This window comes from Terrapene carolina, unplaced genomic scaffold (genome assembly GCF_002925995.2).
Source record: "Terrapene carolina triunguis isolate 2854851 unplaced genomic scaffold, T_m_triunguis-2.0 Scaffold210, whole genome shotgun sequence".
NCBI lineage: Eukaryota > Metazoa > Chordata > Testudines > Emydidae > Terrapene > Terrapene triunguis.
In genome coordinates this window covers 27,825,784-27,838,985 of record NW_020664561.1, presented here as the reverse complement: position 1 = coordinate 27,838,985, position 13,202 = coordinate 27,825,784, and the positions used below count along the sequence as shown (strand labels likewise).

The 13,202-nt window shown below is 40.5% G+C and overlaps 1 protein-coding gene across 4 annotated transcripts in view; it reads left to right on the top strand.

Annotated features, from left to right (window-relative positions):
- LOC113405039 (netrin-G1-like) overlaps window positions 1-13,202 on the top strand; it is a 222,498-nt gene that overhangs the window by 134,378 nt on the left and 74,918 nt on the right. For all 4 annotated transcript variants that reach the window (XM_026655572.1, XM_026655571.1, XM_026655570.1 and 1 more), the window contains exon 4: window positions 3,526-3,698. In XM_026655572.1, coding sequence (XP_026511357.1) covers window positions 3,526-3,698 — 173 coding nt within the window. The remainder of the gene's footprint in view (window positions 1-3,525; window positions 3,699-13,202) is intronic.

Genomic DNA, 13,202 nt, shown 5'->3' with positions numbered 1-13,202 from the left:
TATTTATGGTATCATTGTGGCAGGAAAAGCAGTCAGTTTTTTCTTACATGATTTATCCTTTATAAACATATTGCTACTTATTGCAGTCATGATTCCTTTATCCTCTAGATGAGGTGGTGATCTTTTTCATGTGATAGTTGTTCCTGTATTTCACTTGGGCTATCCTCTGAGCACTAACTCATTTCTTCTTCTTCTTCTTTTATTTTTTTGCCTTTCTCCTTTTCCTGAAAGCCTTAATTGTTTCTGAGTATTCATCTTTTTGACTCTCCTTTTTATAATACCAGTTGTTGTTTTTTTAACCTCTGATCTTTAAGTAATCCTTCATGAAGTCACATTAGCCACTTCTTGTTCCTTGCAGTCTTCTTCAAGGGAACTGTAGACAGTTCTGTCTGAATAACTGTGGTTTTCAGGATTCCTCAACATTGCCTACGCTTTATGTTTAATTATCAATGTTATCTGAATCACAGGTCTTTATGTCTGTCTCCGCTCTGCCCCCATATATTCACTCAGCCCCCTCAGCACTCTTGAGACAGTTTTCATTTCCAGTCATTCAACATTCAAATTTGTTACTGCTTCTGTAATCCAATTAGAATCACTGATCCTAGAATTTTACTATCTCTCTTCCTATTTTCTACTCTTCCCTTTTCCTGTAATCATTTGGTGCTTGTCTGAGATTTTCTTTCATATGTAGATGCTACATTATTATATTGTGATTTTGTGGGTGATTCTACGATGAGGGTTTTAAACACATGCACTGGACAAATTCTCAGCTGGTGTAAATCTGCATTTTTGTATCTGGCACCTATATATGTATTATGGCAGAGATTGTAATGCCACGTATAGTTAAGGTTGCCCAACACTGTGCAGGGGGGGGAGTTGGTCAGAGCTGGAGGCTTGTCGGAAAAGGAGGTGGTGGGCTGGAGTTGTAAGATGTGCAGTGAATGAGAAATAGGAATTGCAGGGAGAAAAAAGATGGTCTTATGGTTAGTGCAGTTGAATGCCGCACTCTCTTTGCCTCTGCCAGAGTTCCTGTGTGTGCTGGGAAAGTCACTTAAATTAAAATGTTCAGAGTTGCCCCATACTTATGTGTTCTTTATTGCCTGGGTACCCAGTGTGAGATACTTAAGGCCAGATTTGCAGAAGTCCTGAGCACTCACAACTATAACTAAAATCAGTTGGAGCTGTGCCATGAACATGTAAGTGCTATAAAAATGCTAAGTACTCTGAAAAATCAGTTCATAGATAGGCTCAGATTGGCCACCCAACAATTAGTGGACACTTTTGACCTTAATATTTCTGGGCTTCAGTTCCCCATCTGTGAAATGGGGATAATAATACTTCTTTATCTCAGAGGAATGTTATGAAGGTAAATTCATTAGTGTCTGTGAAGCACTCAGATACTATGGAAAGAGCACCATAGAACTGTCCATGAGGAAATGCATAATTTTGTATTCAGTACAGGGGCTGGATGGTGTGCATTAAATAAGGCCTGGTGCCATACACTGAATGAGGTGGATAAAAAATATTAAATAACTGCTCATTCACTGAAAGAGGCAGGAATTTTGTGGAATAATAGTATGTCATTAAAGACTCTATCGTAATGCATGTACACAAAGGGGCCAAATTAAGGCTACACAGCATTTCCTATCTCTTGAATGCTTGACTTTGTAACCTAAACATTTTTTTAACATAGCAGTTTTGGATGTACTACATATATAGAGGACACCATCAAAGAAAGGTGCTAATGTTGTATGAAAAAAGGTCCCTTAAGCAAATTAGCGCTACAAGTAATTCACTGCATGCAGTATGTATATGCAGGACAGAACTCATAATTAAATACTGTTTGCTTAACAGTCTCTCTTCTTATTTTTTTTTTCAGTCATGTTTAAAAAAAGATTTTTTTTGCAAATTTTAATTTAAAAGGTGTTGATTATATTTCCAGCTAGAGTGAGCATTGTTTAAATAACAAGCAATTCACTCTGTCTCCTTTCTAACAGTGAGTAGAATGCATACAGCATCTTCTGTATTGCAAATTCTAGTGGCTTTTCTCCAGCTGCCACTTAAGGCAACTGCAAGTTTGTTTTACCCTGGGGATGTGTGTGTGTGTGTGGCCACTTGCTTCAGGTCATATTCCTTTTAAATGGAAGTCAGCTTGGCAGCTGTTAATTTGCACTTGTTAAAAATCTTGGCTATTCCATGTGCTGCTTTGCTCTAATTACTGGGCACTGTATGTAACAGGTAACAAATGCCCACATGAGAATCTTTTAAATAACTGGATTTATAATAATTAGGAAAACAAAGAACCGGAGTTGCTAAATACTAGTTTCCTTTCCAGGGCCAATAACAAGGAGATTTTACCCATTTCTGACATCTACTGGAAAGAAATAACGATGCCTTAGTGTCTCTGAAACTAGCTTTTTCCATTCCTCAAAATACCAACTATTTTAAAAACAATGTAGTTCAAATTCTAATTCATTTAATGGTTTTTATAAGAATTGCGGTTAGTTTATTTCCCATTTTGAAAAAAACACTTCTACCAAATTATTTTTTCTGCCCTTCAGGTGCTATAATGTTGTCAAATTAATTGTCCTTTCTGAGCAATTGGACAGTGCTTAGTACAATACAAAGTAATAACTTGCCTCTTCAACAAGTAAGTTGGCTTCTACAATTTTACATTCAAATATGATGTGGGTAACATATTTTTGTGGCTATTGCATATCCGTTGGTACCTGCTATATATCTCTATCTTATCCACAGCCATAAAAGCAGGACCTTAGCAAAAGTTTTCCAAACGTATGTAATGCAGTACTTCTTGTTTTGTGTAAACATTTTCTTTCAGAGTAATTGGGCTTATTTCCTGGAGACTTTCTAATTACTAATTTATCATCCACTGAATCTGTGTTTCAGAACCTGGGAATTCACACTAGCTCTCTGAGAACATTTTTTCTGGCATCTCTGGTACATTTAAAGCACCATTTTATTGGTTGTATGTATAAAAAAAATACATCTAAAAATGTTTGCATTTACTGTATAACCGTTCCTTATTAATAAAGAATGGGTATTGTGGAGTACATTTAATGGAAAACCTGTGCTTGAGATGTGACTCTCATCTCACTTTGGGCCAGATCCTGCAAAGATTGAAGCACATGACTAATTTTATCCATGTGACTAGTCCCACTGAACTCTTTGCAGGATGATAGACCAGTGAAAATTAGAAGTAACTCCATTGATTTCAGTGGAACTACACCAGTGTAAAAATGGTGTAAATAAGAGGAGATCGGCCCCTTGGAGTTCACGTGAAGCTATTATTGTCAAAATGCTGCCAAACAGCAGGATTCCACAATGTGGCATTTATGCATGAAACCAATTTAAGCTAGATAGATTTCTTTGGAGACATGTTAAAACAATAACACCGCAAAAGTTAGAGAGAAATATATTGGTTGCCATAAGGAGTATTTTAGTACGATCTTAGTAGTCTGACATCAAATGTCAACTTGACATAACACCCTACCTTTTCTCTGATAGGTGCAAGTGTAACCTTCATGCCACTGGCTGTAAAGAAGAAAACAAAAAATTGTTTTGTGAATGTGAGCACAATACTACAGGCCCAGACTGCGGGAAATGCAAGAAGAATTATCAGGGTCGACCTTGGAGTCCTGGCTCATATCTGCCTATTCCTAAGGGCACAGCAAATATCTGTGAGTAGTTTTGTACAACAAGACACTATACGTCAATATAATTATAATTCTGGTCCATATATTGATTGTGAGGGGAGAAAAATAGTGCTAGCCAAAGTTTGTCATTTATTTGGGATCCAAATGTGAAACAAATCGATGTCTATAATTTGATGAAAAGATAAAAATATTTAATTGCAAGTCTGGATTAAACTCTGCCCTCATATGCATGTAAACAACTCTGCATGAGAACGGTGTGTTTGCATTCCAGGGCAGAACTTGGCCCCCTACAATAAAATTAAGTGCTATCGGGGTGGCGGAAGCACCCTAAAAGTGGAGGGGCACTGGCGCCCGAACCATGGCCCCCATCAACTGAGGCCCTGGCCCCTGCTCATTCTTCTCCACAAGACCCTGCCCCCCCCCCCACTCACTCTTCTCCCCCTACTACCTCCCTCACTCTCCCCCCCCACACTACCTCCCTCATGGCCAGTAAAAAGTGGCGGGCCATTAGAGTGACCAGATGGCAAAAGTAAAAAATCGGGATGGGGATGGGGGGTAATAGGTGCCTATATAAGAAAAAGCCCCCAAAATCGGGACTGTCCCTATAAAATCGGGACATCTGGTCACCCTAGGGGCCATGGCCTTCTGGTCCCTCCCTGTACCACTCTGCGGATCTTTGTTGCATGTTCTCCACTCTGTTTCCGCGCATGGAATTTTCATTAGAGATCATGTGAAGGGTAGGAGATACACAGTGCAAACTGGAGAGAATTTTTCCCTAAATATGTAGAAAATAATTGAAATGACAGGGTTGGAGATTTTGGATTGTTGTTGTGTTGTGAATGGGGCAGATGTTTTCATAAATAAATTTCTTCAAAAATTTTGATGCAAACATGGATACAATAAGATAAGTATGCCATAGTATGGTGCAATTTGAAGGTCACAACTTTATTGAAAATCCTTAACCAATGAGGAACCACTCCCCAAACTACCCAGCAGGACTGTATCAGTGCAGATTCCAGCTGGGAATCAGTGTCCCCGGTACTACAATCCTGGAAGGCATGAGGGCAATAACGTTTTACATGAATCCCTGCCCAGGGATTCGGGCTGGAAGCCAAAGCCGCAGACTATTCTCCTCCTTCACATAGGAAGTAAGAGAGATGAGATAAGGGGAACATTATACATTGTGTGAGACATGGTGGAAGCGTACCCACTTATGGTGCATCATTGTGCTCTTGGCCCATGGGTTATAGGGACCTCACATTGGACCCACTTCCTCCACCCAGCAGTGAGGGGGGGAAGGGCTGGGTATTCCCGTTGCTTACAGACCCATAAAAATGCACCCTGGCTCGTGAGGTCAGCCTTTTTTTAAGGTTAAACTTCAGACCAAGTCTTTGTGACCTTGGTGGGTATAATAATAGGTTTTAAACACTGTGAAGGAAAATTTCAGATTTTGAGCTATTTTCTCTGCTTTGATCCAGATTCATTTATACACATGCAACCTCTTTGATTTGTGTGTGATTGCCAGGATATAGGTAGTGAAGGCAGAATGTGACCAGTTGTGTCTGTATATTTCTAGCTCAACACTGGCATAATTGCCAGTGTAAGATGCTTAACCACCATTACGATACAACGTTATAGGCCATCTACTCCTATTTGCTTGATGTTATTGAGAGTCATGTGCACTGACTGTAGACAGGATATGGAGAAAAGGGGCATGAAAACAAAAATACAGGCATCTATTCTCCTATTTATGCATTCTGGAAATATACAATAACTCAGTTTCCTCTAATTCAAGTTATGCACCTAAATCCCTATGAGGAAAAGAAATAAACGAAATCATCAAACCTTTTGGACATCACTTACTAGCTGCTTTAGAAAAAAGGCTGGCATTTTGCCCCGATTAAAAGCAAAAAGCTGGTTTTAGAATATAACCATTCACTGAAAAATTATTTAGAAGAAATAGAGTTATGTACTGCAGTTGAATGAAAAGTTTAAAAATCAGCAGCAATGTGCAATGCTTCAAATGTTATCTAACACTTCAAAGCAGCAGCAGGGAGGAATCAAAACTCAAAAATGAATATCACAGGAAGCAGGACCTTATCAAGTTAAACCTGAGAGTAATAGACCAAGTAACAAACCATGAAGTGTAAGGCATGAAATTATGAAAAATTCTTACCAGGTAGAAAAAATGAACCTTTAAAAAGAAAAGGGGAGGGGTACTTTGTAAGAATATTCTCATTTTTCCATGTTGTAGAAAAAGTGATGGTCTAACTATGTCCGGCAAAATTTTGAGAGCCACTGTTTTTGATCACAGGCTCTCTACAGGCTTCATTCAGCATCCCAACTCCAAAATAAACTTGCTGTGCTTGAATCTAGGGGTAAAATACATCGGTGTGTGAAATCAATGTTCCCTCTACCTCCATATTTGCTGTGCCATTTATGTAATCGTACGTCAACTGAGCATGTGCCAGCAAAACAATGGCATTGGCACTTGGTATAGATTACTGACTAGCGCTGGTTGGAGAAACTTTGATGGAATCACATTCCATCAGAATGTGCAGTTACATCAAAATGTTTCTTGAAATTGGGTCAAATTTCCCCCAATTTTATTTGGGAAAAAAAAAAAAAGTCCCAAAAATTCCAACAGAAACAGGTGTCAAAAAATCCTGTGCTGACATTTTCTGAACAAAACATTTGCATCTTTTGATTTGATTTTTTTAATTTTGAATTATTAGTATATAATACAAAATTTAAAAGTTAAAATTGAAATGAAATGTTTTGAAGGGCTGGAAATGAAAAAAATGGAATTTTCCTTCGAAGAGAATTTCAGGTTTTTTTAATCTTTGCTCCAATTTGGAACAAATGCAAAGTTGAAAATCTCTAAATCCATCATGAAATAAAACTTCTGTCCTTCACTTAGCTCTACTGCTGAAACCATCACAGCCAGCTTTTGTTCATGAAACGTAATAGATCAGTCTACCATAGTCTGAATTTTGGGATAATCCTGTTTTCTATGTTCTTAATTATCACCAATAGGGTTTTTTTCTTGACTGTGCAAAATATTTCCCCTCTTTGCTTTTGTTCCTTGTGAAAGGGCATTGGTTAGTCCATCACTTACTGGAATGACTGATAACTCTGTATTTACTGCTGCTTAACATTTCGAGTTCCATCCTGTTGACTCTTTTGTGTCTCCTGATGCTGTCACATGCCATAGTCAGTTTTGTTATGCAACGTGTTTTGACACTCCAAGTGATCTTACCATATTTCCCGCATGCCTGTTATAGAATAGCTTTTCTAGTCAGCAGCCACAAACGTCTGACAGCCATTGGTCTTTTCTTTCTCCAATTGTTTAGGTTTTCTTTCACATTCAGGTGTTACCTACTTTGCTCAGTTGAATAATGGTATCTAAGACTATTTTGGGTCCTAGCCACCAAAATTTATCCCATCAGTGAATAAACTGCACCAAACAGTCTGGACACTTCAGAATTACACATCTCCCTACTTCTGCCAGTCCTTCTCCCAGGTCATAGTGTCACATGAAATGAGGGATTGATCAGGACAACATGGACCTAGGTTCCTTCCCAGGCAACAGCCAGCCATAAGCAGCTTGCTAAATTACATCTGCACTGGGACTCTCTCTGACAATAGGACCTGGATGTCAGCAATACTGCCTTAATCCTTCTCTGCCTCATAACTCTTTTAACTTGCAATGTGGCACAGCTGTCACAGAGAGGGGTTTTGGCAGAAGATATGACACTTGAGATAGTATGCTGATTTCTCATCCAAACTCATCTGTTTGGCACCCATTCCTATTAAAATGTGATGATATAGTGCCATTTTAATGGAGTGATATGAGCGAAAGGGGCCAAGAGTTTGTATATTAGCAGGATTCCTAGTCATGTCCCTAAATAGCTACCCATCTTGTTCATGCATGCCCACAATTAGAGCGAGATCCCATCCCTATTCCTTGTCAAAGCTAAATTAGCCTCACTGAACTTAGTATCTGAGGTTGGCTCAAGTGACTGGAAGTAGCTTTCTAAAGAGATCCTACTTCGATCTATAGGTTGGAAGAAGCCTTTGTGGTATGATACTGATATGAAGTATGGGAACCACGCCTGCTTGAAGAGCAGTGTTGTACAATGATGATAGATCCATGATAGGCAGGAAAGGTGAGAAAAGTGGGGTAAAATGTTACAAAATAGAAATGCTTCCTGTTGTTCTCAGCATGTACAACTTACTGAACTTGGCTAGCTCATGAGGACTTAGAGCAGGTAGTAAGCCGCAGAGAGAAGTTGGAAGACCTGATGAAGGGAAAAGAAAATAAATTGCAGTGTATTTGAGCTGGGGCATTCAGGGAAAGAGAAATGTCAGGATAAACTGCAGTTGATAAACTGCCTTCCCTCATATTAGACATCAACTTTAGTGGTTAATAAAAGGTTCCAGATTCACACTTGAAAAACGATACACTGTAGGTAACATTTGCTATATTTTTTAAAAGTGTGACTTGCAAAATTATTCTAATGCACTGTTCCCTCTCCACTAAGCCTTTGCAGTTGTTTTTGATAGTTATAGTGACACCTACTGCTGGGAGATGGAATACTTCAGTTTCCCTGACTGACTTGAAATAAATCTGTTTACATAGGGTAAAATAAACTGCAGCACTAAACTAGGGTGACCAGATGTCCCGATTTTATAGGGACAGTCCCGATTTTTGGGTCTTTTTCTTACATAGGCTCCTATTACCCCCCACACCCTGTCCCGATTTTTCACATTTGCTGTCTGGTCACCCTACACTAAACAGTCACTAAATTCTAGCATAAGAAAGCAAGGTAACTGTTGCACAAATTATTAAGAGTCCAAGAATGGATTGTGTTTTATTTGTGGCTTCCAAAAGTTCTTCATGCATTGTGCTTTCTTAGAAATAAAGTATGCCCAGGCATAAAGTATGCCTCTACACACCCAAAACTCCCATTAACCTCAGTAGGAGCTTCCTACATATAGAGACTGAAAGACTGGGCCTGAGAGACTGAACCATCAAGGGAAAAGGGCTTATGTTTTAAAACAGGGGCAGGCAAATTTTTTGGCCTGAGGACCGCATCGGGTTTCACAAATTGTATGGAGGGCCGGTTAGGGGAGGGGGTCATGGCCCGGCCCCCACCTCCTATCTGCCCCCCCTCCTGTCCCATCCAACACCCCCTGTTCCCTGATGGCCCCATCCACACACACCCTCTCCCTGTCCGCCTCTGGACTCCCACCGCCCCATCCAACCCCTCCTCTCATTCCTGACAGCCCCCCCGGACTCCTGCCCCCATTCAATTCCCTGTTCCCTCCCCGACCCCTATCCACACCCCCACACCCTGACCACCACCCTGAACTCCCCTGCCCTCTATCCAACCCCTCCCCTTGCCCCGTTACTGCGCTGCCTGGAGCACCGGTGACTGGCAGCGCTACAGCCACGCCACCCGGCTGGAGCCAGCCACGCCGCTGCCGCCACGCAGCTCAGAGCACTGGGTCAGGACCGGCTCTGCAGCTGCGCTGCCCCAAGAGCTCACAGCCCCACCGCCCAGAGTATTGCGCCGGCGGGGGAGCGAGCTGAGGCTGCGGGGGAGGGAGGACAGTGGGGGAGGGGCCGGGGGCGAGCCTCCCGGGCCAGGCCCGGACGGTCCTGCGGGCTGTAGTTAGCCCACCTCTGTTTTAAAACACTGATCAAATATTTTCTCATGCCTGTTCAAATGAAATAGACACACATTTCTAGTGATATTTCTTGGAGACGTATGAACACAAAATAAGTGATAATCTTCACATACACCATTCTCTTGCAGTGAATTAAAAAATTGTGACTTTCTAAAGCAAACAAATGCAATTTTTACAGTAGCAGGAGTTCTAGAGCTATTACAGGGAAACGCATAAGCCAGGTTTCCTGAGAAACGTATGTTTTGCTGTGTGTAGTCCTCTGGCTCAATAGAAGTTTGAAAACACATGATCATAACTAATCAGTCCCCTTGGAGGATTAGAAGAGGCAAGTTTCTTACAGCATCTCAGGATTTTCAATCACTAGGAAATTTAGAGCTTCTAAAATTGATGCTGAAGTTATGATGCTGTAATCATACCTCCGCAGGGGATTTGAAAAAGGAAAAAAGACTCACTGCCAGGTCATGCTGCAGTACAGATATTCTAGCAAAGCATCAGATGCGGAACTTAACAGCCCTGAACTGACTCCTTGGTACAGGATCCAAATTTAGTTCACCTCCAGGTGTTAAAACATGCACTGTGGAATGCTCCAATAACAGGAAAGCATCCTTTTCAAGAAAGATTCTGATATAGTTAATAATGAGCTGTTACTATCAATCCATCTTTGAAAACAATTGTTTATTGGTTGATATATACTTTATACAAACCTGCAAAAGAATTCTAAAACTTATTTTCTGTGTGAGCATCTGATTTTATTAAATGTTATCATTTTCTTTACTGTGTAGCTAAAAAAAGTTAAGTATAATTTTTCTTCGATAGGCAATAGAGAAAAATTTGAGATTTCATAAAAATCAGATGAGTGATAATTGGAGAAATCCAAGTTATAAGCCTTTAAAAGGAAAACTCCAGATATTTTCGATCAAATATTGTGCGTATATGTATATATATTTACAGTGAATTTGCTTCTAACACAGGTCAAATCTAAAAATATAGATATTACTAGAGAGCTATCTGTGGCAGTACATGGTTCTGAGCTTTACTTATGGAGGTTGCTAATTTCCCTGTGATCAGATTAACTGATAGAGAGAATCTCTTTCCCATTGATTTCAGAGGGGAAAGCATTCAGATATGAACACTGTATTTAGTTAAATTTAAATGTGTTTTAAAGCGGTGTATAGGAAAATGCAGTTTTGTTATAAATTAACTTGGTTTTGTTTACTTTTTATATTTAGATGAGGAGTGGGAGTTCTATATCAAGATAGATAATGGGTCTGATTCTCCATCACTCTACAGCCTATTTGCACCATTCCACTGGTGTAAAGGGGCCAGAATCCCCGTGAATCAGACCAACTAAACATTCTCCCAGTGACACACAAGCTTTAGGCCAGACTCTCCCCAGAAGCCCTGCCATTGGAATGTGGTTGTCTCTCCACTCCAGCTATTCCTGGATGCCAGAATGGCCCATTAGTGCCACAGACAGGTGCATAGTAGAGCAGCCATAAGGTGCAAACTCCTACATGACCCCAGGATCAGGAAAAAAAAAAAAAAAAAAAGGTACCTTAAACTTTCCTTTTGCTCATCACCCTAAGTGCTTGCAGCAAGCACAGCTCAACCAGAAAATCAAGTCTAATATATGCCTCCAGAACTCCTGACAATTGATGTTACTATAAAGCAGGGGTTTTCAAACTTCACTGCACTGCGACTCTCTTCTGAAAACAAAAATTACTACAGGACCCCAGTGCACTGTGTTACTCTGAAACAGTTAATATTTTAAATAAAAAAATGCACTACAAGACCATATCTACAAAAAAGTAGCCACTAAATATTTAAATTCACAAGACAATCTTTATATCCAGCAGTAAAAAATAAATATGTACCTCAGGGGATGGGTATGCTTGTATTGATGAACACAAATCCTCGAAGGGGGCTCTGTGTGGCTGAGATAAAGACAAAGGTCATCTTCAACAGTGAGACAGGCCCTGTATTTGTTTTTCAGTAAGGTCAGTGCTAAAAAGCCAGCTACACACAGGTAGGTGGACGAAAATGGCCTAAGCACTTTCAATGCTGCAAATGACAGCTCTGGATATTCTTCTCACACAGAAATCCAGTAGTTAGCAAGAGGTTGTTCAGAAATCTCAGCATCAATGTCTCATCACGGGAAAGGTCCATTAATGTTTCTTTCACTGTAAGTGACATAACAGCACTTCTACATTAAAGGGATTTCTAATCCACACCTCTGTTTTCTGATCCTTTTCAGGGAAGTACTCCTGAAACTGCAGTTTAAGGCTTTCCAGGTGGCTGATGATAATGGGTTGCAAGTCATGCTTTGGCAAGGCATTTTCATCCAAAAAGTCATCCAGTAAAAAACCCCTTCAAAATTGCCAGTATCCATACACATACCATAAGGAAAGTTTCTTGCTCCAGCTTTCAGTTTTGTCAGTGAGAGAAGTAAGGTATTGAACTCATTTAGGCATTCAAAAATGTCTGCCAGGTAAGCTAGCAAAGCAAGCCACTTGGTATCTGCAAACTTTTCGGCCAGCAGGGAATCTTCATCTGAACTCAAACAAACATTTGAGAACCTTTCCCCGAGACAGCCACCAAACTTTTCTGTGATGAAGTAACTGATGGTGCTCAGCTCCCATCTCACCACACAAAGCTCCAAACAAATATACACTTGTTGAGCTTCTCTTGATTAAGCTGACTATGCGAACAGCTTCATCACGAACTTGTTTTAGAACAGGTGGCTTTTTGTTGTTGTTGCAACTAGGGCTTGCCTGTGTATAAAACAGTGCATCCAAACTGCTTGCGGTGCAACAGCCTGCACTCGGGTGACTGGCCCGCTGTTTTTTCCAGTTGCACAAATACTGTCACTGCCAATTCCTACACTGCACTGCCATTTCAAGCCAGAACCAGAAACAAAAGCATCGAAAAGTGCAAAGAGCTGTTCCCATGTAGCACGCTGTAGTAATGGCCGGCAGAACAGAAATTCCTCTTGGAGTTTTTCATCGTTCTCAAATTTTACATATGTCAGCACCTGAACAGTCCCCGACACATCTGTTGTTTCATCAAGTTGAATGGGAAAAAAAGAAGTTTGCTTGATTTTGGCGATCACTTGTTCAGTCACATCATTTGCCATACTGTGAATACACCTGGCAATAGTGTCATTAGACAGGGGAATTGAATCAAGTTGAGTCGCTGCACCTTGCCCCAATATAATCAAATCATTCCTTGGCACATGGCAGAAAACAAGCTTCTCCAGTAGAGTGTGGTTTCCCAGTTTTACTTATCCAGTATGACACAGCAGAAGATGCCTCAAGGGCTCTCTCATTTGTTGTAGCTGCCAAGCTCAGTACTCTCTTCTGGCCCTGTAGCTCTCTCAGCTTTTGCTGGGAAAAAAAAAATCAAGTGGTTTTGTTTGAATAGAACTGCACCATGTCTCCAAATGGGTGCCACATTTTAGATGGTTTTAAGCTCTCCTTTGCCAGAACTTCACCATACACCAGACACTGTGGCCATGACTCCCCCTCAAAATCAGCCCAGTAAATCCCTATTCCAAATATTTCTAATTGTTTTTTCGGTTTCTTGGTATTTTACTGCTGCTTAGATCCTCATTGTGAGCTCTTCTTTTGCTGCAAGTGGCAACTGACTCCCATTCATTGCCTCCCTTTCCTCTACCTTTCTTCAGAAAACAGTCCTTTGCTAAAATTATTTCTACAGCAACTTTTCAAACTGGCTTTAACTACAACACCTGCTGATTCCTTGCTAGGTGCTGAGTAGAGGAAGTGATGCACAGAGCTGGGGTTAAGAGGTGGGAAGCAGGGCAACTAAGTTGCTCAG